Consider the following 25673-nt stretch of genomic DNA (forward strand, 5'->3'; position numbering starts at 1 on the left):
TTTAGTTACGGCGTACGTAGCAACCAAAATGTAGGGTAGATTACAGAGGTTAATTGATTTAAGATTTGCATTGTTTGTCATGATTATATGTGTCACTTATTGATTCACTCATAGAGAGAGGAATATACTTTTATTCCATCGACTAATAGCAGGCTCGAATTTATCGCTCGCTGGTCGAGTAAGAAGAAAAACGTGATAATGACGGAAGTTTCAAATTCGACCCTGTACGTTCAGCAGCGGGTGCAGTCCTCATATTTTCCGACGATGCCACCGAATGCACCCAAGGCAACACTAGCATACCCAAGGTATTGAATTTAACTATATTGTGTTTTAAATATTAAAGTTTCAATCTTAGTTAAAACTACAATTACCTGAATTTTTGACTTTTATTCAGACTTTCACAGTACACTGTACGTCTAATCCTTACAAGTTATCTTCAAGACCAAGTTGATTTCTTTGGTTGAGAATTTAATACAGGTGTTCTCTCAATATATAGTTAAATAATATCACAGTTCTACTGATTTTAAGTGTATGTATTATGACAGTACACTGGGCTCTTGAGACCCCACGCCGACAGAGAAGCATCACTGAATACATGTAGCTCGCAGAACATGTAGTGTTGTAATTTATGTATATCTGACATGAAATAAATTTTCTTGAATCTTGTACAACCTTTGACAGCCATTGAAATTAGATATTTGGATTAACAACTCAAATTTCTGACATTGATGCTTGGCATTAAATTTTTATAAGCCTAAATAGCAATTTACTGGTGAAGGCTTACAGACTAATTTTGATTCCTGTCTTCATAGTTTGACATCTTCAACATCTACAAAAGTTTATATTGAAATGATAGAATAAATTTATGAGAACAGTATTAAACTTGCATACATTTGTATATGCTGGAAAAGCAGTTTGGTGGCCATTAATTTGGTGCTTTGTGCATTAGGTGCTTTTGATGAATTTAAGAGTAAACATCTTTTTAAATGTTTAAGAATTGTACCATTCTAGCTCGAAATGCACCATTTATAACTTGAATTGTTAAAATTCCTTGGGGGAGTACCCCCCCCCCCAATCCCCTTGCCGATATTTTACACCATATCAGTTTTGATTAGGAGGGAGGGGTGCATCTCAAGAGATTACCTTTAGTTATGATCCTCTAACAATGATTCCTGGATCCGCCCCTGGTGTGATCGGGGAAAACATCATATTGATAATTCTAGGCTTGTTTTGAGGTAATACTGTATTTGGTGACTAGTCCCATTAATATATATATATATATATATATAATGTATAATGAAACTCTGAAAGCTATTATTTTTTGGAAGACCAAGAAGTTAAACTGGCATTTAGATGCCGTGAAATCACACATACAAAAGAGCTTGATATAATTGATTAATAATTGTTAATTCCTCTTCATTTTACTTCATTTCAGGGCCACATCAACTGCACCATACACAGCATTGGTGGGTGTTGTGATTGATGGAAGGATTCCAGAAAGGGTAAGTTTTGTATGCTTGTCATGAATTATTTTCTAAAAAAATACATGTAGAAACTAGAAAGGAAAGGTTTAAAATCTAATGTTGACAATCTCTTTTAATTCTATGTTGAGTGTTGTTTTTTCTTCACATTTTGGGAAAGGAGCAGTTTTCTGATTTGGAAATACGCCTGGTAATAAATAACAAAACTGGAAATTTACAAAGCCTTCTTTTCGGACATGTCTATCATTTTGAAAGGAATTAACACGGCACTGGTCATCTTTCAATCATTCAATTGTCCAACACAGGGATAATATTTTATCAATAAATAATAGAACATGGTTGTATAGTCAAATGGATTACTTTGACAAACCCTGACAAACAACCTCTGACAAGTGACCAGGCAGAGTAAATCCCATTGGTGTCATGTTCATTCCCTTATCTTCAGTTGAAGGAATGCGGAAAAAACACTTTATCTTGTGCACATAAATGAATACCATATACTGGCTATACTTCATTGTATTTAAAAAAAACCCATAATACTATTGTCATTATGGAAAAGATATTGTTTATTATTTCTTAATATTAAACGGATAACTCTGCATAAGATGGGCATAACCCAAAGTTCTGCAAAATTAACTGTTTAGTATAGCAAAAGTTAATGATAACTTAGTCTGGACCTGAATGTGCCTATATTCAAGCCAGCGTTATAAACTTAATAAAACCTATTTATGACTTTTAACTAAATTGAAATTTGGCAAATACTACCAGTACATCCCATTGGTGAAAGCATTAGGGTAAACACTAATTGATTTGGATGATATATATATTTTGATGTGTTAAATGACTGGCATCCTGAAAAAATCATTGCTGTTTTATTACCATTTTGTTACTTTACTTTGAAAACATGAAACATTTAAGTATATTTAACAAGCAGATAAAGAGCTGGTTTCACAATTGGAGTAGTGGTCTAAAGTTCATTGTAAATAAATGCCGTTGTATGCTATTAGAAACTCTTGATTTTTGAGTGTGTATTTGATTGATTTTAGTGCTCTGCCATTGAATAACTTGAAGTATAAGTGTTTTATCAAATACACTTAATACTTATATCACTGGGTTAATATCAATATTTTTATTTAAATACATTATTGACTTTGTATGACCTGTGCCTGTGACATTGACATATCAAGCCTTTTCAAATGCCAAGTTAGATTTGGGTATTTGAAATGATATTTTTTTATTTGTATTTTATATAGTCTTACCTTCTTAAGTGAAAAAGCATATGTGTACAGCCTGTTGCACTTTTTACTGACAGTCAGACTCTCAGATCATTTTGGTACAAACATCTATTATAGATTATATTCAATTATAATGCTTGTTGGTTGAAAATGTTCTTTATTTTTTCTGTGTTCGTATTAAAGTTGTAAGTTTTTATTCATCACCCAGTAATTGTCACTTTGAGCTTGTTGATATTAACCCTTTATAATTCTAAAGCCTTTCTTGGTTTTGAAAACAGTTCCCTTTTGCGAATGCATGCCAGTTTATATCTTTTGAACAGTATTCATTATAGTTAAAAAATGGACTCAAATTAATTTGAAAACCATTAAAAAGCTGTCAAATGATATTTGGCAACATTGAATGTTAACAATGCATGTATTTGCAAAATGTTTCTTTTCATTATTAAAAAACTCATTCAGAACTTGCAAAATGTAAATTTTAATTTGTTATCTTTTGTACCTTATTCACTTAAAAGAGGCTTTAGGGTAAATAATGATTTTGAAAGCCTGTGAAAAGATTAAAGTTTGTTTGTTGTTGCGTCTTGTATCGATTACAGGTGTCATATCTGATCATGGGGATATAATCATAGACTTACTATCAGCAAATTAGGCTGATCTCTTTCTAAACTAAGGCATGCTGATGATAAAGAAACCATTACAGCCAAAGTATTAAATTTTTGTCATAATAAATTATACACTTAGCGTATTTGGTAATCTACTACCCTGTTTACATGATTGGATTAACCCTCATTGGGTCGATTTGTGGTCCCCAGTGGACAAATTTAGTCCAGGGCAAATATGTGCATTTAGTGCAATTACAAACTGGGGTAAATCTACCGTCACTCGTATTTTATATCATATGAGTGCAAAAACTGATTCACCCTTTGTCTGAAGGTGGGGCATATTTGCCCCCATGAAAAATGTCTTATAAATGCGAAACCTGATTTGCCCCTGGGGGTTATTTCAAAATTGGCAGGGTATTTCATTAAATATTTGACATTAGAACAAAATTGTAGGATGAAAATTGTTATAGATGCATGATGTTTCTAAAAAAGCAACGGATCAGTTTTATAACAATGTTTACGTCGGATTTAAGCATAATAACATATTTGTTTCTGTGTTTAGCTATTGGTCTCCTTTGAGCATTGTATACAAGTGTTAAAATGGAGTGCTTTGTAATCTTTCAATTTGCAATAAGTTAACGCTTCAACACTCCATTCAGCATAATTTTATGCTCGTTTAACATTTGAAATTACGCATTTTAAATACAAACTTGATTTTTATTTTGTTATATTAGAATATGTAATAACTATCTTAAGGTTTATCTGTCTGTATAATCTCTAAATTGTCTGGATGCCAGAGGTGCACTTTATGTGAAATTCTGAAGGCATTTGGCATAAAATTTCTCGGTCTATTGATGGTGCCATGCAAAATCATAAACTTACTTCTGCCTTTTTCATAATTGAGTTCTAAGATATTACAACCAATCAGATATTAGTTTGCATCTGAAGCACGAAAGTCTTTAATAACGCAAAATGAAGTTTTCATTGACTTTAATTCCCTTTTATGAATGCCATATATCTTTTCCATAGTACCCTGTGACCAGTCGATGCCGTGTGAGGAAACAGGTTGGCCATACGAACCGCTGGAGACTGCCCGAGTCTCTGGGTAGCGACCTGTTGGGGAGTGCCCAAGCTATCAAGGCTGTAGCCATGCCGTACAACCAGACACTGGTCAACATCATCACAGGTGAGATGCAAGCTGATATAAATAGTTTGCTCAGTCTTTCACACTTTCATCAGAAAGCTTTAAAATAAAAGTGAAAATCAAGCTGGCATGAATGCTATGGATAAGATGACTTGATAGTTCAAGGTTACTACATGTTTTTTTGCTCTTCCAAAAAAATCTTTTATCTTGAGGTTGTGGTTTAAGTCTCAAGTTGATGGGGCTTTCATAAAAAAATTTGGCTTATATTTACCAGCGGTAGATCATGAATGTCGCAATCACAGTTCATATCAACATGCTGCTGTCTCCAGTCTACATGTATTTCATTAGATAAGTACTTGAAAATAGGCTCAGACTTAAAATAGAAAGTCTGCTTCTATTTTTTTCATCTCTCATATGGTGAAAGAAATCAACTGATATGCAATTCCGCAAATTCCGCAAAATGCATTAATATTATTAATATTTATCAAACAATTGGTTTTGTGACGCAAACCTCCCCCAACTTCCGCAGTATCAATGTTCAATGATACAGCTTTCAGAAATTCTGTTTCAGCTGAGAGTCCCCAGATCAATCTGAACCTGGATGTGACTAGACCATACACATTTAGACAAACACGAGACCGCCCCTATACTGAGCCCACTGCTGTACCCCGCCCATTTGGGGCAACGTTATCTGAGCACCAGCCACGGGCTCGGGACAGCATGGTGCCGGCCTCCGCCCCTGTCACCAGGTAAATTGGCAATCTCAAAAAGGCTTACATGTTTGCATCCAATTTTAGTCTGCCTGTTTTTCAAAGAAAATAGTTGAGTTATTGTAATGACCATGGTGTTGTGGCAAAAAATTGGTCGTATTATAAAGATGTTGACATAAAACTTAGAACATTAGTTACAAAACACACATATGTAACGTTGATGATTGTTGAGCTATGTCCCTTCAATAACTGGGAAACTGTGACAAAATTCAAAATCCTGATTATAAAAATGTTCTGTGAATCCTTATTTGTGCCTTTAAAACTGTTTGGCTACTGAGCATTGTAGTTTCCAACATTTTACCTGTAATGTAGAATACAGGTAAGCCTGAGTTAAATGATTTGATAACTAATGCTGTTTAGTAATCTCCTTTCTCTAAATTTTCTTAGTCACATATGTAAACATGCTGTTTGCCATTTCCAGCATTAAGCCCTTGTCCCCAATTAAGAAGGTGGTGCCTGGGAAAGCCCGCCCGGCCACTCCTAAAGACATCTTCCTCTACCACTCAAAGAAGAGCAAAAACTACACTGGACCTGGTAAATATAATTACAGCTGGCAGATGATATTGATGTGTGATGTGAACAAGTCTATTTGCAGTTCTTTCCCCTATACTATTTTCTATGTTTCAGAAATATTCTTAGAATTAGTTCTCAGTAACATTTTACAGATAACAAACCTGAATTATGTCTTCCCTCATGTAGGAGAAGATATATTGTTATAAGCGCGAATATTTGTCTGCCTGTCTGTCTATCTGTTGTTGTGTCCACTCCGTATATCCTATTGGATTTAAAGATTTCAATGAAACCCGGGTCAACTATTCACCAACTATTGAAATCACTTGCAAAACTCATAATCAAAATGTGACTGCTTAAGGTCTAGGTCAAGGGTTTGAGTCATATATTGTGTCCACTCCAGACCTCCTAAACCCCTTTCAGGATTTTCATGAAACTCAGGTCAAATGTTCACCACATCAAAAAAACATGCAAAATCCATATCTATGTGCAAGGTGGAGGTCAGAAATCAAGATCAACGATTCCAGCTAAAGTTTTTGTGTCACCCTCTGTACCTTCTAAGACCCTTAACAAAACTCGGGCCAAATCTTCACCATATCAGGTTGACTTGCAGAACCCATATTTTAGGCATGCCGGCTCAAGGACAAGGTCACAGCTCAAAGGATAGAGCCTCAGTCCGCTCCATATATTCTCCCAACATCAAATGTCCTGGAACAAAATGAGACCAGCATGGGGGGAAACCTCTGTTTTTGCTTCTAAAAACAACCATCTACTTGAACATGTAATTAGTTACTTTGCGCTGGTTAAAATATTTGCTTTTGTTATATTTGTTAATTTTTTTAAATTGAGTATTATATAAAAAAGGAAAATAAAGTAATATATCGTATTATATGCGCAGAATCATTTATCACTGTATGGATAATTAAATGGTGACTTTCAAACAAAGACTCATTCCCTCTAGGTGTGAAAAACACACTGATTATAGCATACAATTATTTGACAAATCAATTTCTTACTTTGTTCAGAGGGAACATCTCGGGAAAAGTCTGGTAAGTGAACACTGTACCTAGCTAGTGATGCGTAGTTGATGGAGCCTTGTTACGAAGTATCTTCTGTTATAGGTGTTACACCAGTGTTTACAAAGGATAGAAGCAACTGTTCTCACTATTATCAAGATTGTTGTGTTTTTTTAGAAATATTTTTAAAATTAATAAGCCCAATCAAGTATCTAGTATTTGAAAAGAAGATGTTTTTCTTGTTCCTGCCTGTAACTACGTACAAATTACAAAGCGTAATGTTGCCTGGTTATTTCAGCTCCACATTTAACTACATGGAAGTCACAGTTTTATCTATCCTTAAATAGATAGTCTTTGTAGCAATTTCGTTGCAAATCTGCCTAAAAAAGGTATCCGTGAAAACAGAACATGCCTGAAGGGCTTTTAAAATGTAACAAGCTTGGTAAGGTCAGTTATGAACAATGCAGTGTCCAGACTTGTGGACATATATCTGCCAATGTATAAATGTAGGCCATCATTTACATTTAGGAATCTTAGAGACAATTATAATCAAGAATTGTACAGCTGGTTGGTTACATACATTTTTGTTGAATCTTCAAATTCAGTTTTCTTTTCTGTTTTTAGAACCTATCCAGTTTCATATCTTGAAACACATATTTAAGCACGTTCTTGATGCAATGTACACTTACTTTATATTAATGATTATAATTTTTGTTTATAGTCTTCACCCAGATCCTGTTTCTCCTATAATATTTCAATTGACTTGCATGCGATGGTATCAAGTGAAACTTTTAATAATAAAAAGATAACATTTTTTTTAAACTTACTAGTTACATAATATTTTATTATGCCGGCCCCAGAAAAAATGGGGGGTGGGGGTTGTTTCCCTTACCACTAATTTAAACCAGAATTATGGCCCTTGAATATGCAAAGCATTTTTCAACTCCAAAACTTTTTATCTAGAGGCATGAAACTTGGTGGATTGTTGTTCAGGTGATGAAATTGTGCAATTGTGGTTAAGTTTGCTGCTGTATATAGTGCCGTGTATCTAGTGTAATAGCCCTTGAATAAGCAAAAATTAGCATTTTTGAACTTGTTGAACTTGTGTTGCTCATAACTTCAAAATATTGGTCACACACTCATCAGATCTTTCAGGAAGGTACCGGTATTTGAAGTTATTAAGTTGTGGAACCCATAATTATGATGCACATTTAGAATGGACATTGCTTTTATGGCAAATGCGGCATGTTGTGGCATCCATATCCTAGGGACACATTTTTAGTTCCTTCTAACGAAGCAATTTTTTATTTAAATATGAGCTATTTCGTTTCCATAGTTACCTTCGTGATATTCTTGTGAAAAAGTTCACTAGTATGTCAAAAACCATACTTTTTACTGGACAACTTAGAAATAGGACTATAAAGTTTGTCAAGAAATGTCCAGTCTTTTACTTTTCTCATTTATTTATTTCTTGGTGAGCAATCATTTTAGTCACACCATTTTGCTATGCGCTTTAATTATTTCCCAATGTGTTTTTCAAATCAGAAAAATAAGAAACCATCCTTGACATCTGCGTCAATTTTCAACTCATTGACATTACAAATGAAGACCTGTTTGAGCATATTCAAAGCATAACAAAATTTTGTGGCTCTATCAATTGCCAGCCATTTTACCTGTAATTAATAGTACTTGAAGCCTACACTAAAACTAATTTTCTTTATAATCATCTCATAGAAAGTTATGGTCATTATCTTAAGCATTTTCCGATCTGTTTATGTTTGATAGAAAATGATGAATTTAAATAATATGTTGTACTTGTATGAAAAGTTGTTAAACAAGTCATTAAAAATATTGTTTACTTTCTTGATGTGTATTTTCTAGAGAGAGATTTTGAGAGGTAAATGTCCTTAGTAACTCTTTATCCTATAGTTTCAGGTGCTAAGGGGTTTTAATTGCACTTTTCTTATAAATGTGAAAGCATGTTGGTGTTATATACTATATATGTACAATAGCTGTGTTTAGGCTGCTTTTCTTTATGTAAACATTTTTGTAGGTATAGTATTGTGTGATATCGTAGTTTGTTATAGGAATATCAATAGGAATAATTCGCTTCGTCATCTCTGTCCCGCTTGTTTGATTGTAAGAAAATATATTTTGTTTTGCTTTAAAATGCAAAATGTTCAACTTTAAGTTTGCTTATTCTAGATTTTAGATATATTTTAGATACATTGTCTAGTGTTCACATAATAGCATTTATGCATGTTCACCAGAGTCTGGTTATTAAAATGAAATTAAAATCAAGAGGAGAAAGTGTTAGATTTACTGTAATAGTTCCATAGAAGAACCTGTAGTATAATGTTCTGTATATTTGGTGGCTGGTTTCAGGGGGATGTAGATTCAGGCTCTCCGGGCCAGTCTCGGCCCATCATTACCACGGTTGGTACCTGGGCATGGAACTTAGAGTGACCAATGTCCAGCAAAACCAAGAAAATCATTTCATTGAGAATCTGTGTTTACTAATTCAGATTCGATTGATTTTCATACAGTATTTTATAATTTTTATTTTTTTTTCAAATTAATGAATTTGTTGACTATTATATTTTTAATAGACAAAACAGATGTAGCTTTCAGAACAGTTCAGACACATCCAATCTGAGATGGTAGACCTTGAGATGTGAGAAAAGCTTTAGATGGTATTCCTTGGTTTTGCTTGAATGCTTAGGGGCTGTAACTCCTGCATGATATTTTCATTTTTACTAGTTTTGTGACTGTTACTGGTGATATAGCTAATGCTCCAACTTTTCAGCCACTATTGGAATAGTTGTTTTGGAACATCTAATAATTTTTTTAAGACAAAATTAATGTTTGTTAGTATTAACAGGAATGGGAATGGGTTGTTGGGAGAATGGCTCTCTTTAACACTGTATTTTATTTAAAGTTTATCCTGAAAAAGTTCAAACTATTAATCCTTTTTGAAATGTTTAATCTCTCGAAGAGATTTAAATTAACATTGATTATTCTTTAATCTTTGAAGAAAGCGTTTATTTTTGTTTTCTAATCTTAACAATGCATGAAATATTAGATTTTAAAAACTCAAGTTGATGAGGTGCTTTGTTTTCAGTTTGAGGTTGTTTATGAAATAAATATTATCTTGATAGAGTGCTGTTTAATCATGAAAAAAGGCAATGATTACTGAATTCAAAAATTTATCAAGACACTCATTTGGTTTCAAGATAATACTTTTTGAGGTGGGTTTGAATATGTTGCAGTTTTATAGAACTTTCATTAATTATGCAATAACAGTTACTTGTTCGTATATCCATGTCTTTCAAAGTTATAATTATTTTGATATGAACTCCTATTCTGCTTAATATGCCACCTTTAGGAAACACTTGAGCAACCCCGGGGAAAGTATATTGCTTTGCATTTTGTGTTTTTAAGAAGTGAAATTTTTACTGTAATGATTTGTTTTCAAGAAAACGATCATAATAATGGCAGTAGTTTTTTTCTAAGATCATTTTTTCTATTTTCGTTCTGAATTTCTAGACTTCAACATCACAATTATTCTTTTATTTGCGCTATATATACTACCATAAACCATCTAAAAAGAAAAAAAGAACAATGTTAAAATCATTTAAAGTAATGTTAACCATCTTAATGAAGCTCAATATGATAGATGCCATTTTTTTATTTTTTTTTAAATGCATTATTATTTTTAATTCAAACTTTTTTATTTTTCAATGATTGTGAAAAAAGTTATAACACAACATTATATTAATGGTTGGCACAATGTTATGCAAAAGTGGTTGTTTGCTATAGATGGAAACGGTATCTAGAGAAAACCCACTTGTCTGGCTTGGTGACTACAAGCTAAACTCACAATTGCCCTGAGGCCGGGAATCAAACATGGGTCGCCTAGGTGAAAAGTGATTGGCTTACAACTTTGCTAACCAGACAACCAATAATTATGTTTAATTCAATTGTCTCTTAACGAGCAAAACAGATATAATACTTTTCATCTGTTCAAAAATAATATAAATATTTTTTTTTTATCACTTTAAGTGATAATTTTTTTAATTTAATATGTCAAATACATAATAATTCTTTAAAATTGAAGAAAAAACTTTTTGCGTCAATCTTTTTTTGTGCACCTTCTTAATAATAATAGTTCTTTGTCAGTAATGTTCAACCAGTTCATTTTGTTATTATCTTGTTCTTGACTGTTTTTTTTGGCGAAAAATAGCAATAAGCTGATCGGAATATTGTGCTCCATTCCATCTTCTTCAGAATGATTCCTCTGAGACTGTTTTTAATAAATCAAGGTGTGGTTTTCAAGGACAATCCAGGGTTTGTATATATGTATACACTTTCTGAGGTTCAGAGATGTCATACAGTGCTACCTTTCTGCATTGGGTCTAACTGTTGAAACTTGAGTGGCCGATTGATGAACTCCTTTGTAAAGACGTAATTAAGTTACTGTAAGGAAATTGACTTGAATATCACTTATTTGCAAGGGAGTTTGTTGGATTAGTTCATTATTAACCTACTTACCTTGAAATTGTTTCTAATCTTATGTACAGATGTGCTTTTGCGGTGCCTGGGTATGGACTGGGAGCTGCACCGCCCATTCATCCGCAAGTCTCGCACCCTGACTGCCCTCCTCCTAGGTGCTGATGACCCAAAGCCCCAGTTGTACTACAAGAGTGCTGCCTCGGAGACCCTGGATAACTACATTAAGAAGAGCAACTTTTACAGGTGTTATAGGTGGCACTAAATTGTTTGTCCCACTTGGGTGGGGGGGGGGGGGTCTGAACCTAGGGGATTTAGAAAAACTGTGAAGGCAATAAACTTTGACAGTCTCCCCATGAAACATCAAATTGTTCGAATTAGCATAGTATTATATGACATTATGGTCAAATGTTGAGATGAGAATATCTCTTGAACTTTTAATGTGCATGTTTAACCGAGGCATCTTTTTGGGTTCAATGCTTTGTTTGAGGTGGGGGATGCACATTTGGGACATGTAGGGGGACTTTAGACAGTGGTTGATTTCCAACAGGCAGGATTTGACAGCCTTGGTGAGACCGCCACCCACAGGGTGATGGGTTTTAACAATAGCCATTGCTCCAGGGCTGGGATTTACAAGTCTAGCAAAATGTCCCTGTTGGGTAAAATGTTGATAGGTGCGTCATCTCGATAACAAATTCTAGCCCCTATATTTGTATTGTCTTGCATATTCGTTTGGAATGTTGCCTGTCTTAGCTTAATACATTAATTTTCTAGCAACCTTGATGAAAACAAAGATTTAAATCAATTCAAATATAACAGCCAACCTTATCTTTCAGTCTCGTCCAGCATCACATTTTGAATTTGAATTTAAACATTTTATTTTAAGGTTTGCATTAATAATAGGCTGTGATTTCCCAGCTGGTATATGTTTGCATGCGAGGCCAGATCTAATTTGGGTCTATTTGCATCAAACTAAACTCATTTGATTGCTCTCTTGATGGAATTGCTGGTAATTTTGTCAGGAAACAGAAAACAGATAAATGTATTTTGTCAAAAATAATTTGCTCTCCCAGACGCAGTTAATGTTAGGTAGCGTGTCAAGTGAAAGGACATACATCTTTTCTCTGGTACTAGTCCTTTTGCTTAATCATACATTGATGCCTGTTATAGGCCCGTATACATTTTTCATATTTCTAGACAAATATGTAATTTCAACCAGATTTGTGTGATGACTGCTTCTGCTTGCTATATTTAATTTGACCTGATACATAAAGGAATGAAGGTCCAAAAAATAATAAATGAAAACTAACAACATCATTAGCTAATCTATTTTCTGAATTTTGATTTGGTATAAATTGTGATTTTTTAAAGTTTTCTAAAGGCAATTTTTTAAATGTAATCATGATAATGCTTTGGTTTATCAAGATTGAGCAAGAACTGTTTTGCTTATATGGCATATGGCTGCTTATGGAGAAATTGGGGCCCATTGTTTACCTTAATTTACAAAGAGGATAATTGTGTAAGTTATGAGGTAAAACATATTGCATTACTTCACTGAAACAAACAGTTTTTTCTTTTATTTGTTTCTTAGAATTGATCAAAATCAATGATTGAAACTTAATTGGAAAATCTTACTGTCTTACTGGAAATGATGTCATTGACTTTTCTTCAAGCACTGTATGGGATAATGTATGTTAACAATGAAACAGTCTAATATTAGCGAAACAGTGTAATTATATTTTGATAAACTCTCTGTTTCAAATGCTGAGATTATCAGGATATAATCCACCAAATTTTTTCCTCAAAGTCTGCAAAATTATTAAAAAGTGTAACTTTAATTATAAACAGTACAAATCCTCAAAGCATGCGATAATTTTCAGAAGTGCTATTTTTGAGGTTATACGGTTATTGAAGGATAGGTACTTCTAGAATAGCTTCTTTCTACTGCTAGTATATTTCATTTGAAAGCTCATGTAAAAATTGTTTAGTGTGGAAAAATATGTTGTGCGGTTGATAAACAACAGACTTAGGAGGTGTTTTCACAATTGCTTACTGTGTATATGGAAGAATTTAAAGTTATAATGTCATGCAAACTTTTTTTGGTAATAAAGTGGTCTCATACATTGAACATCACTCTCAGATGAATGAAGGAAACATCATAAAAGAATGATCATAGATTGTATGGCATTACAGTTTCTGTAAGTTTTAATAACTGGTAACCTCTTTGCATATTTCAGTAACGAGTACCGTGAGATGTCCAACCGGTTGAGCACGATGGAAGGGCTGGAAGTCCAGACGGTGGATCCCGAGGCAGAGCGGAAGATTGATCACCCATCACACACTTCCCGCTCCATTGTGAACAATGTCACTCTCATACACATGGATATTGATGACCCCACTGTGACTAAAACTGGTAAGTGTGTGGACTCCTTATCAGTGCTTTCCTCATACCTTAAACTCAACTTATAAGTTTGCTTTCAGCATTTCCCTCCACCCCACACCTATGTATACATTTGCTATTAGCGTTTCCCCACCCCCACACCTATGTATACATTTGCTATCAGCATTTCCCCCACCTCAACACCTACATAAACATTTGTTATCGGAATTTCCCCCACCCCAACACCTACATATACATTTGCTATCAGCGTTTCCCCCACCCCTGCACCTACGTATACATTTGCTATCAGCATTACCCTCCGCCCCCATACCTGGGTATACATTTGCTATCAGTGTTTCTCCACCCCCACACCTACGTATACTTTTGCTATCAGCATTTCCCCCACCCCAACACCTACGTTAACATTTGTTATTGGCATTTCCCCCACCCCCACACCTGTGTATACATTTTACCAATTATTGTGTAAAGTGAAAGTGAATTGTAATCTGCATGTGGTTTAAATCTGAAGATATCACCTTTTACTTTAAAAGCTCTTTACAGAAAATTACTGATGTTGATTCTTGTCATGTAGAGTTAAAATTGTCAGTTATCCCTTCCAAAAACAGTAGAAACTCACTAAACCGGAACTCCACAAAACTAGAATCCTCGGGATACCGGACTTTTTTCAAAGTCCCTGTTTTCCCCTTCTATTTTCAATGTAAATAAATCCCTACAAAACCGGAACCCCGGAATTCCGGATACAGGACAAAAAATCGAGAAAATTTGTTAGTTGTCAACGTAATTTTACCTCACCAAACTGGACATATATTTGTTCCAACATGTCAAAATGATTTTGTGTATAAGGAATTCGCGAATCGCGTGTCACTTTGTTTTGACAGCTGGTGCGTCGTTAAATATTGCACCTGTGATGTTGTGATAACTTGATAATTGATAATGAAATCATTTTATTCCAGTTTTCAACTTCCCTTTAAAGGTTAACTCAGTTAATATTTTGAGTAAACTAAAAAATACTCCGTACATCAAATCCTCACTTAACCGGAATCCTCACTAAACCGGAAATTTTGCCCAGTCCGGACCTTGTCCGATTTAGTGAGTTTCTACTGTATTTGTTTATAATTGATTTTGTTTTAATATGTCATAAAAAAGAATCAATAGAAAGGAAAAAAGATGATATAATTCATAGAACTTTTTCTTTGTCTTGTTGTTACAGGGATGGCTATTGCCCTGGGCAACATGTATCATGATGACATTGATGTTGACCGAGAACAGCTTGCTGAGGTCCTGGCAGCGGCATCCATCCTGCAGTTTGATGCGCTTATCAAGGGGTACAAGATATGTTATGTTTTGATCAGGCAGTACTTAATGTCCAAGTAATTTATAAGATTGTGGACAAAGTTTTCAGGCAGTAGTGAAAGAAATGCTTTATATGGTGCAAATTGAGCCATTGCTGATGAATAGATTTTCTTTGTGTTCAGGGATATACAATCTGTCTCCAGAAATAAATGACTCAAATGCTGTTCTGGCCAGCAAAAGGTTACCGGTAAACTATTTCTTTAAGTTACAAGTACAGCTGTCTTGACACTCACTTCTTTTCAAATTCTCAACATTAATAGTTCATGCGTCTTATTTGTTGGCTACAATTGGTGTTTTTCTGTACAAGGTCACATATGCATGTCCATTTGCTTAAATCTGGCAAGCAGGTGAGCCATATGCAATAATATTGGACATAAAATCTGATTTTTGCTTTACAGCTGCGTGAAACTGATGTTAGGAAACTTGAATTACGAGACTGTGTGTAAATACCATGATGTCGCAACAAGGGTAAGTCGACATGAACTGAATTCTCTTCCTGGAATTGTTTTCCATTTTAATAGAAATTTTATTACTGGTATTTATGGTTAGTTATTAATTTCCCTACAGGGAAAATGTTGTTTACAGCTTATTGTCATTGTGTAGTTGGTTTTAAAAGATGTGTTGGTTAAAAGTTATTCATAGCTAATGTTTACTGTTAAAATGTTTCGTCAGTAAATAATGTTGGATGTTGAAAAAGTCCTCTGTGGTAGATTTAGCAGAAAAAGAGATAAAATGATGGCTACATTAGTTTATTGCGTAGATGCAAGTTCAACAAAAATCTTTCTAGAACCCTGCATTACAGGTACATGAGATCTGCCGCAACTGTTCAGTTGTCATTTATTTGCTGCAACTGTTCAGTTGTCATTTATTTGCTGCAACTGTTCAGTTGTCATTTATTTGCCGCAACTGTTCAGTTGTCATTTATTTGCTGCAACTGTTCAGTTGTCATTTATTTGCTTCAAAAACGTAATTAAAAAGCCATAACTATACCTTCTTATCCCCTTGAAATCCATACTATTTTGAAAACAGGCCCTTACTTTTTTTGTTATTGGTCACTTGAAAGCCAGTTATTACCACTTTTTGGGTGTTCTATGAGTATAGATCAGAGGTACTTTTTCATTACCTGTCATGTTCACTTTAAGTGGATCACACTGTTTTTTTTCTTTCTTAAATGAAGCTAAAATTCCGTTTTCAAATTGAGTACCTTTTTCTATTGTAATATACCTTACACAATTTTCCATCTTTTTGTTATTGGATTGTTGTAAAATCCTTTCTGTAAGTGCATTTAAGGATAAAAAGCACAGTAAGCAATGTCAGAAGCCCCTTTATTAGCCCTTTTTATACTAGATGTCTTAACATCGGGCCTTTTTACAACTGAGTGTTGTGATTTTTACAACTTGAAGGGCCCTGTCACCATTCACAAAAAGGTGAAAAGACTGGATAACCGTATAACTTGCTGTCTTCGCAAACAAGATTGAATATGACTAAACCATTACCACCTATTTTTGTTGACATTTCAGCACCAGCAAGAGCACGTGGTGCTAGCTTGTGAGAGATGGTTGGAACTCAACCTTATACCAGAGGTGAGCAAAAATCACACAAGTGATTCATTTTTCAAGTCTGCTTGATGGAATCCCTTGAACTCGGGTATTATTCATACCCCTGGCTCCTCACAAAAGCTGAGAGTCCCAAGCATGTTGTAGTTTTGTGCACATGTATAAGAATAATTGGTGTTCAGGAAAAGCAAGATAGGAAGCAAAATGAGTGCCTCAGACATTACAAATACTTGCCAGTTTTACCCAGTTCTGAACGTTCAATATTTTGTATTCTTTGTCTATATTGAGAAATTGTGAATCTGGAAAATAAGTTTTATTCTATTTTTACAAGAGAGTGTACATGAACTCCTCCGCAATTATTGCATTAAGTTGTTATGGTTTGTGCATTAGATGTTTATTTTAACTAAAAAGATATAGAATGAAATATTTTGCATATTTGAAGGTCTTTTTTTTTATTAATTACTTCTGGTAAATTTTAAACTTGATCTACTCTTGTCTCATAAGGTAGAAATACCGTGTTTTATGCTAATTTCTTTCAAAATAAACTTGGTATCCTTCATAAGAACTGTTTTTTTCGACATGTATTTATCCTTTTTGGAATGTTAAAACAATATTATTAAATGTGGTAAAACTTATTTGGGAGTAAGAGTGCATCTTTAAGCATTTACTTTTAAAATGAAGGCAGTAGGCATCCCAAATTCACATATTTGTGTTCCAGAAACATTCGGAACAGTTCTCATTTTAATGTTTGCAGTTGTCCAACAACATACAGCTGCGTGAGATGCCAATGGAATTGTTACAGAAGATCATCAAGTCCAATCGCCTGTTCACATTCAACGAGTATTGTTTATACCGCACTCTGACCCACTGGCTCTTCATGCAGCTAAACCCACATCTCCAGCTCATGCCCTCACAAAGCACTGTCCTCTCCTACTTCAACAGGTAACAGTTTAATGAAACAGTCCACTCCTACTTAAGTGGGTAACATTTCATTGTAACAATCCAATTCTACTTTCGTAGGTAACATTTCAATGGAACAGTCCACTCCTACTTTGGTAGGTAACATCTCAGTGTAATAATCCACTCCTATTTTGGTAGGTCACATTTCAGTGGAACAGTCAACTCTTACTTTGGTAGATAACATTTCAGTGGAACAGTCCACTCCTACTTTGGTAGGTAACATTTCCTTGGAACAGTCCACTCCTACTTTGGTAGGTAACATCTCAGTGAAACAGTCCACTCCTACTTTGGTAGGTAACATTTCCTTGGAACAGTCCACTCCTACTTTGGTAGGTAACATTTCAGTGGAACAGTCCACTTCTACTTTGGTAGGTCACATTTCAGTGGAACAGTCAACTCTTACTTTGGTAGATAACATTTCAGTGGAACAGTCCACTCCTACTTTGGTAGGTAACATTTCCTTGGAACAGTCCACTCCTACTTTGGTAGGTAACATCTCAGTGAAACAGTCCACTCCTACTTTGGTAGGTAACATTTCCTTGGAACAGTCCACTCCTACTTTGGTAGGTAACATTTCAGTGGAACAGTCCACTCCTACTTTGGTAGGTAACATTTCCTTGGAACAGTCCACTCCTACTTTGGTAGGTAACATCTCAGTGAAACAGTCCACTCCTACTTTTGTAGGTAACATTTCAATGGAACAGTCCACTCCTACTTTGGTAGGTAACATCTCAGTGTAACAATCCAATCCTATTTTGGTAGGTCACATTTCAGTGGAACAGTCAACTCTTACTTTGGTAGATAACATTTCAGTGGAACAGTCCACTCCTACTTTGGTAGGTAACATTTCCTTGGAACAGTCCACTCCTACTTTGGTAGGTAACATCTCAGTGAAACAGTCCACTCCTACTTTGGTAGGTAACATTTCAGTGGAACATTCCACTCCTACTTTGGTAGGTAACATTTCCTTGGAACAGTCAACTCCTACGTTGGTAGGTAACATCTCAGTGGAACATTCCACTCCTACTTTGGTAGGTAACATTCCAATGGAACAGTCCACTCCTACTTAAATGTATCATATTTCATTGACTTTTATTCTATACCAATATATTGAAGCTTTCAATATAAGGCAATAAAGTACAACCCGTATAATTCAGTATTCTTAGGTATAAATTACAACAAGGACTACATTGGAGTTAATGGTCCTATTATGTACAACAGTTTCTTGCATTTTTAAGATACAAAGATAAAATGTCATTAGGGATCTTAAGCTACCTGTTTATGCTACATCATATAATGGTTTGAAAGTGCTTTAAAAAGTGCGGTCACTGTCTTGTAGGCCACAGGCTATGAAGCTATACAGCTAGATTGTACAGACAGAAATTTACACCAATTACTTAGATTCTTTTATGTTATATTCCCTGCTCGCCAATACTCTACAGATTTGATTACATGAATCCAAAGAAAAATATCCAGCAGCGAAAATTTCATATATTCTCGAGTTAGATGTGCCATAATTGTGGTATTGAATACGAGTTAAAACTCTAGAGGTGAACCAGGCTAATACTTCTAAATAAGGACAAGTTTTAATAGTTTATGTAGTTATTTTCTGCATATACATATCACGTCCCAATAAAGTGCACTTTCTACAAGATCAATGTTTTCGAAGGATGAATAATCTCCATGGTAACATCTTAGACAGAGAAGAGAAAACCCCCAATGATTCCCTTTCATTTTTATGTTCAGTATTAGGGCAATCATTTGTGAGATAACGGACACAGATTGGCTTTAATTTCAGAAAACAAGATATCAAATCTTGCTTAGGTCTTTTTCCAGGACAATAAGAAAGCCATTTAGGATGACAGAAATTAGGATGTAGTACTTGTGTTGTATGCATATAAATTGTGAAGTTAAATAGAGTCTCCTGGCTTTTATTTATGATGACTTAGGAGAGTAATGATTTGATTTTTAAGATTTTATTACGATTTTGCTTGGATATATAGCTGTACCTAAAGTAAGATGTAGGACAAAATTACATCCATTCAGATAAAATTGTTTTTAATTGCTGAATTTATAATGATATGATTTTTCAGTTTACCAAAGACAGCATCGTTCATAGAGCGGGACGATGGCCAGATTTTTTCCCCCCTGTTTTCAGCTGTTAGACTTCATGGAATTCTGGACAGTAAGTTCAAAATATAGCTCCCATTATCTTCATTCAAACTCATAAAAATGCCATTGCATGAGCAATGGCCATGTGATTAAGTGCTTGTTATATCGTCAATGAAGTTCTGGTGACATGATAAGGAACAGTCTCAAGTCTAACTCAAGGCTCAGACTCAGAGAAGCAATTTTATAAAGGAACAAAAAATCATATTTATTCCATTTCTTTTCAAATATATATGTGAATAATAGTAAAACATTCAAAAAGTAATATATAAATTTAACCATCAAAGCTTTGATAGAAGGAAAATTACAATTAAATGAAGTTTTGCCATAATGAGTCTTTAGCCTGGACTCATTCTTGAGACTGTTTGTAATCAATATCCCAGAACTTAAGACCAAGTTTGTAAGTTTGTCTTAAAGTCAAGTTATTGTCATACCCTTGGTGTCATTTTCAGCATCACCATGTCATAGATATGCAAACACTGGAATAACCTTGGCCATAGCTCAAACACCATGCATGATATTCAAACAAAACCATACAAACCTTGTTCCATTGAAAAAACAACAACAGCAGGGGTTTTTCATTAAAAATCTCTTTCATTAATTCAGTAATCTTAAATCTGGATTAAAGTCGTAAATGTCAAAAATATGTATTTTTATTATTTTATCAGTTTAGCAGTCATCAAAATAAGAATTTTGGATGAACAAGCCCGAATTCTTATACTGTTGCTTGGCATCAATTTTTTGAACAAGCCCTGCTATATAAAATTCAGAATTATAGCAGGCCCAGAAGACATTTTACCAGTGCAGGGCTTGCGGGCGTGTGTTAATTTCGACCACTGGTTTAGTGTTTATTTCCAGTACTGCTTGATGCTCAATTTACACAGGAAAAAATAAATGAGATATGAGAGTAAGATCAATTTACGACTAAAATCAACTAAGATCTTTAATGAAACAGGCCCAAGAGAGGAGCGTTAGCGTTAACTATTTGCCACTCTTGTTGCTTCTCATGTTGAGTCATTACTTAGCACCAAGTTTTCTATTATGATTTCGGTTAATATTTAGCTTGATCATTTTCAAAGAAAAAAGGGTGGGTTCATGTCATGTTTAGTCTTGATGTTGTTATTAAGTTGAAAACTAATGTGGGTCATACTATTGTTTTGTTTTATTTTGAACATTAAACTTGGTACTTATGTTCATACAACTATAAGCACACATAAAACACTGGGTAAACAGTTTGAAATTGTTGAATTGTTCCTTAACATATATAGAAGTCCAAATGATTTTGGTATTTGCTTGGGATGCTCTTGCCTTCATTTAAGTTTCAGGTTTACTGTTGTAAAGTATATAATATGTGAGCATTTTTTTTTAAGCAAACTGTATACAGGACATGCAGCTGATGAACATTTTGCCGAGGGAGAAACTTGTAGACCTCCTGTCTCAACATTACCATTCTGTAAGTTCAATACTTGATAAACAAGCAATACTATTATGTTAGTTACCATGGTTACCAAACAGTGCCATACTGTAAATAACTATATAGTTACCAAGCAGTACCATTATGTACCAACAGTACCATTCTGTAACCTACCATGGTAACCAAGCAATACCAGTCTTTAAGTAAACGTGGCTACGAAGCAGTAGTATGACTCTGTGAGTTACCATAGTAACAAAGCAGTACCACTCTTTAAGCTACCATGAAAACAAAGCAATACCACTCTGAAAGTTACTGAAGTAACAAAGCAGTACCACTTTAAGTTTCCCAGTACCACTCTGTAAGTTACTTTGGTTACGAAGCAGTACCACTCTGAAAGTTACCGAAGAAAAAAAGCAGTACCACTAAGTTTCTATGGTAACCAAGCAGTACCACTCTGTAAGTTTCCTTGGTAACAATGCAGTACCATCCAGTAAGTTTCTGTGGTAACCAAGCAGTACCACTCTGTAAGTTATGGTGGCTTAAAAGCAGTACCATTCTGTAAGTTACATCTGTTTCAAAGTAGTACAATTCTGGAAGTTACCATGGTTACGAAGCAGTACCAGCTGGTAAGTTATGTAGGTAACAAAACAGTGAAAATTTAAGTTACTGTCATTACAGGGTAGTACTACTAAAGGTACCAATGGTTACTGCACCATTTCCATTAAATTTTACTACCAAAGGCATCCTAGTCATGTCCTTTTTACTTTTAACATATGACTTTTTTTAGGGAAGTAACTCATTATCCTTGCATATATTATCTTTCCTTTTCCCCATATTTTTAGCTACAAGGTGGAGGTGACATGTCTCGGATGAAAAACTTCAACACGGCAGCCATCCGACAAGGCTTCATCATAGACACTGTGAGTCACAAGTCTGATGTCAAGTGTTATTTTCGTGGAACAAAAGTGGACACAGTTCTACTGATTATAATTGAGCATTTTTTATCTTCCTTCAGTTCATTGAATTTAAATATTTTTCTCCATCAGGTCAAATATATCTTGATTCCTAACAGTAACTACAGCACTTTACAGGAGCTATGACAAAACGTTCACTTTCAACTTCTTTCATATGTCATTGACTTTACAATAAATACTTAACCTTGAATATTTGAAAAACTAAAATACAATAAGCCCAAGTTGTTAAATGCTATTGACCATGACCTTCAGGATCCCTTGTATCACTCTGAGGTCCTGTCTATCCATGGCTTCCACTTTGAGCTGAAGGGTGTCGGCGCTAGAGATGGAGTATACTCCTTCTATATGCAGGTAATACTATAGTTGTCAAAACTGAATTATAATTAGACTTTGTGTGTGTATAGATCTCACACTTGTACTAGTGTTAGGAAAACAATTTTTGCTATATTGAATAGTCTTATGAATTTGGTCACAAGAGTTCTGCAACTCAACTTTTTGTGTCTTTTATAAGATGTACATTATGTGAAACATATTTTCATGAAGTATCCAACAGCAAAAAGCTGTTGAATTTAACAAAGGTTTAGTATATATATTTTGCAATTTCCCCTAAATTGATCATATTCCACTTTAAAACCTAGCAGAAAATTAATTTACTTATGTTTTACAATAATTAAATGACAAATTTTAAGCCTTGCAAACTAGGTCCAAAACAAAAATGCCCCAAAAAGATATTAATGAAATTGAAACAATCAGCATTATATTTGAACATATTTGAAGGATGCTCAAAATCCTGTTTTAGCGACTGAAGCCTGGTGATCCTGTCCTAAGTTTCCGTCAGTGTGAGCGCCAGACATTCTCAATGCGCGCTGACCGAGAAGTTCGCTACTGTATCACTGTGCAGTATGTGAAAAAGGGTGATAACAACATACAAACCACGGGCATTAAGAGCCAGAAGTTCGGGCTGGGAGAGAAAACCAGCAAATCTGAAGTAAGTTCTGGTAACAAGGCTTATAGGTTTAATCCGAGGGATGATTCTCATAAGTTTAATCTGAAGTGAGTTTTAGTTATGTGGCTTATAGGTTTAATCTGAAGTGAGTCTTAGTTATGTGGCTTATAGGTTTAATCTGAAGTAAGTTAAGATAATGGTGTTAAAGGTTTAATCTGAAGTGGGTCTTGGTGGTGAAGCTTATAGGTTTGATCTGAAATGAGTCTTTGTTATGAGGCTTATAGGTTTAATCTGAACTGAGTCTTTCTTGTGAGGCTTTTAGGTTTAATCTGAAATGAGTCTTGGTGATGAGGCTTTTAGGTTTAATCTGAAATGAGTCTTGGTGATGAGGCTTTTAGGTTTAATCTGAAATGAGTCTTGGTGATGAGGCTTTTAGGTTTAACCTGAAATGAGTCTTGGTTGTGAGGCTTATAGGTTTAATCTGAAGTGAGTCTTGGTGGTGAGGCTTATAGGTTTAACCTGAAGTGAGTCTTGGTGGTGAAGCTTATAGGTTTGATCTGAAATGAGTCTTGGTGGTGAAGCTTATAGGTTTGATCTGAAGTGAGTCTTGGTGGTGAAGCTTATAGGTTTAATCTGAAGTGAGTCTTGGTGGTGAGGTTTTCAGGTTCAGTCTGAAGTGAGTCAATTAAACATTAAATGTTCTCGCTTAAGAATACAGCTACTGGTTGATTATGTCCCAGGTTACAAACTTTAGAGTGAGTCATATCACCAGAATAAAGCTAAAAGAATTGATACATAATTGGTATTTTATTTTCTATACTATTTTCGTGTTGTCCATTTATATTTCTCCATGCTGTTTCAGGTGCTGCAACTAACGGGCATACAGAAGCCCCTGTATGTACAGTTTGCGCTCCTCTTCCCAACCTCTTAGATACTGATGCCGTGGAAACTGCCCGTAGCAACAACAGACTCATGTGAACATGTTTATAAGTTTAATGTATCAAATTGAAATTAAGTGGTTTGTTTTATTTTAATAATAGCACAATCATGATTAATATTACAGTTTTTTACATATTTATTTATTTTTTATTTGTTATTCTGTATAATCAAATTGAAACTGTGCCAAACTGTTGATTTATAAAGCATAATATTGTACACTTGAATAGTTGCTCAGAAATGTGAAGCAAATTCTGTTTTCATCAAAGTTATTGATAGTGTTGTGAATAAGTGTTGTGGAGATGTCATTCCAAGCATTATAATGTTCAAATTCTGAGGAATGAAATGCATTAAAAAAACATTTCTGGCAGGAGTTGATTAACCCTATATTACAGAGTGACCAGTAAGAGTATTTTAATCATAGTTCTTTCAGTTTTATAGCTCCTCTATTTTTCAAATCAAACAGGAGTTATTGGGATAGCCTTTAGTCCCTAGTGCAGGCCCATGGCCATGACCTAGTGCAGGCCCATGGCCATGACAAAGGCTCCCAGATTTCTTCACATGAAACGAACTTCACTTGTTACCAGACACAAATTGTGCTCATGTTACATGTGTTGCAATGCCCATATATGTGACTCGAACAAAATATGGAGTAATGCCCCTGAAAATACAGACAAGGGTTGCCTCCCGCTTGAGTTATCTTGTTTCGCTTTTCAATTATAACCATTCGGACATGTTGAAGTAGCAGAAAAGAATTGTTGTTGCGTAGTCTAGCTTTTTTTAGCTTATTTTTTCTTAATAATGTGATCTATTAATTATAATATTACATTTGATAAATTACATTTGTTGATCACCTCATATTAATAACATGACAAATTGCCCTGTACATACACTGTTATGAATGCAAAACCTTTATAATATTATACGAGGTATTTATCCATCAGAGTTGTTTTGGATATGGGTTGACTGTTATTCATCCTTGTGATTCATTATTGTTTTACACTCACCAACTGTGATATACATTTATCATTATTTTCATCACTAAAACACTGTCTCATACTCTCCTGGGGTAAAATGAACTGTTAATATTTGATTACACCTTTGTTGTGTGTTGTTTTTGTTGTGATTTCACTAAATGAATAAAAAAATTAACATATATGTTATGCTTTGATTTATTAATTTCTAGCTGTTTTCATTTTATGCAGATTTGTATCGCTAAAAATAATAAATTATATAATAAGGTTATGTTATTTAAAGCAAACTGTTTAAGATACATGCAGAATGCAATCGTGATCATATAGAATTAAAATGACGAGAACTCTAAAAATATTCAAGCATAGCCGGAACATGAATACAGTAAATTAGACTAAAACCTAACATATTTGAGCGTGACTTTTGGAACATTTGCACTGCAAAAATAAGCTGATTCATTTAGATAGTAGCCGATATTCTTAGATTGTCTCGTTTGTGTAACAATGATGCTAGCACTCGGGCAATCAATTAACATGAAAAATAAATGGTAAAGCACATGTGATCTCATTTCACCAAGGGACACATGTAATAGTTAGATGCCATGAAGTAACATTTTAATGATTAAGTATGGGCGAAGTGAGCGTAGTGAAAGAGCCCTTCTTAATCATTAAACTATTACTTTAGGTCATCTTTGAATACTACCTCATTGGCTGACACATTGTTAA

The 25673-nt window shown here is 34.5% G+C and overlaps 1 protein-coding gene across 3 annotated transcripts; it reads left to right on the forward strand.

The window, feature by feature from the left end:
- Positions 1-25134, forward strand: LOC128210359 (BTB/POZ domain-containing protein 16-like). 3 transcript variants are annotated; one of them, XM_052914670.1, is made up of 18 exons: positions 1-305; positions 1436-1502; positions 4348-4504; positions 5034-5211; positions 5654-5766; positions 6768-6791; positions 11339-11513; positions 13505-13680; positions 14879-14993; positions 15420-15489; positions 16542-16604; positions 17332-17519; positions 19631-19722; positions 21077-21159; positions 21963-22040; positions 22347-22445; positions 22894-23082; positions 23903-25134. In XM_052914670.1, exons 1-18 carry the CDS (start codon positions 199-201, stop codon positions 23969-23971), a joined length of 2043 nt encoding a protein of 680 aa, XP_052770630.1. In that variant the 5' UTR covers positions 1-198; the 3' UTR covers positions 23972-25134. The 3 variants fall into 3 exon arrangements, with proteins under 3 accessions (XP_052770630.1, XP_052770628.1, XP_052770631.1); XM_052914668.1 differs by lacking the exon at positions 6768-6791 and adding an exon at positions 9144-9194; XM_052914671.1 differs by lacking the exon at positions 6768-6791.
- The last annotated feature ends 539 nt before the right edge of the window (positions 25135-25673 follow it).

The sequence above is a fragment of the Mya arenaria genome, chromosome 12, assembly GCF_026914265.1.
Source record: "Mya arenaria isolate MELC-2E11 chromosome 12, ASM2691426v1".
Lineage (NCBI taxonomy): Eukaryota > Metazoa > Mollusca > Bivalvia > Myida > Myidae > Mya > Mya arenaria.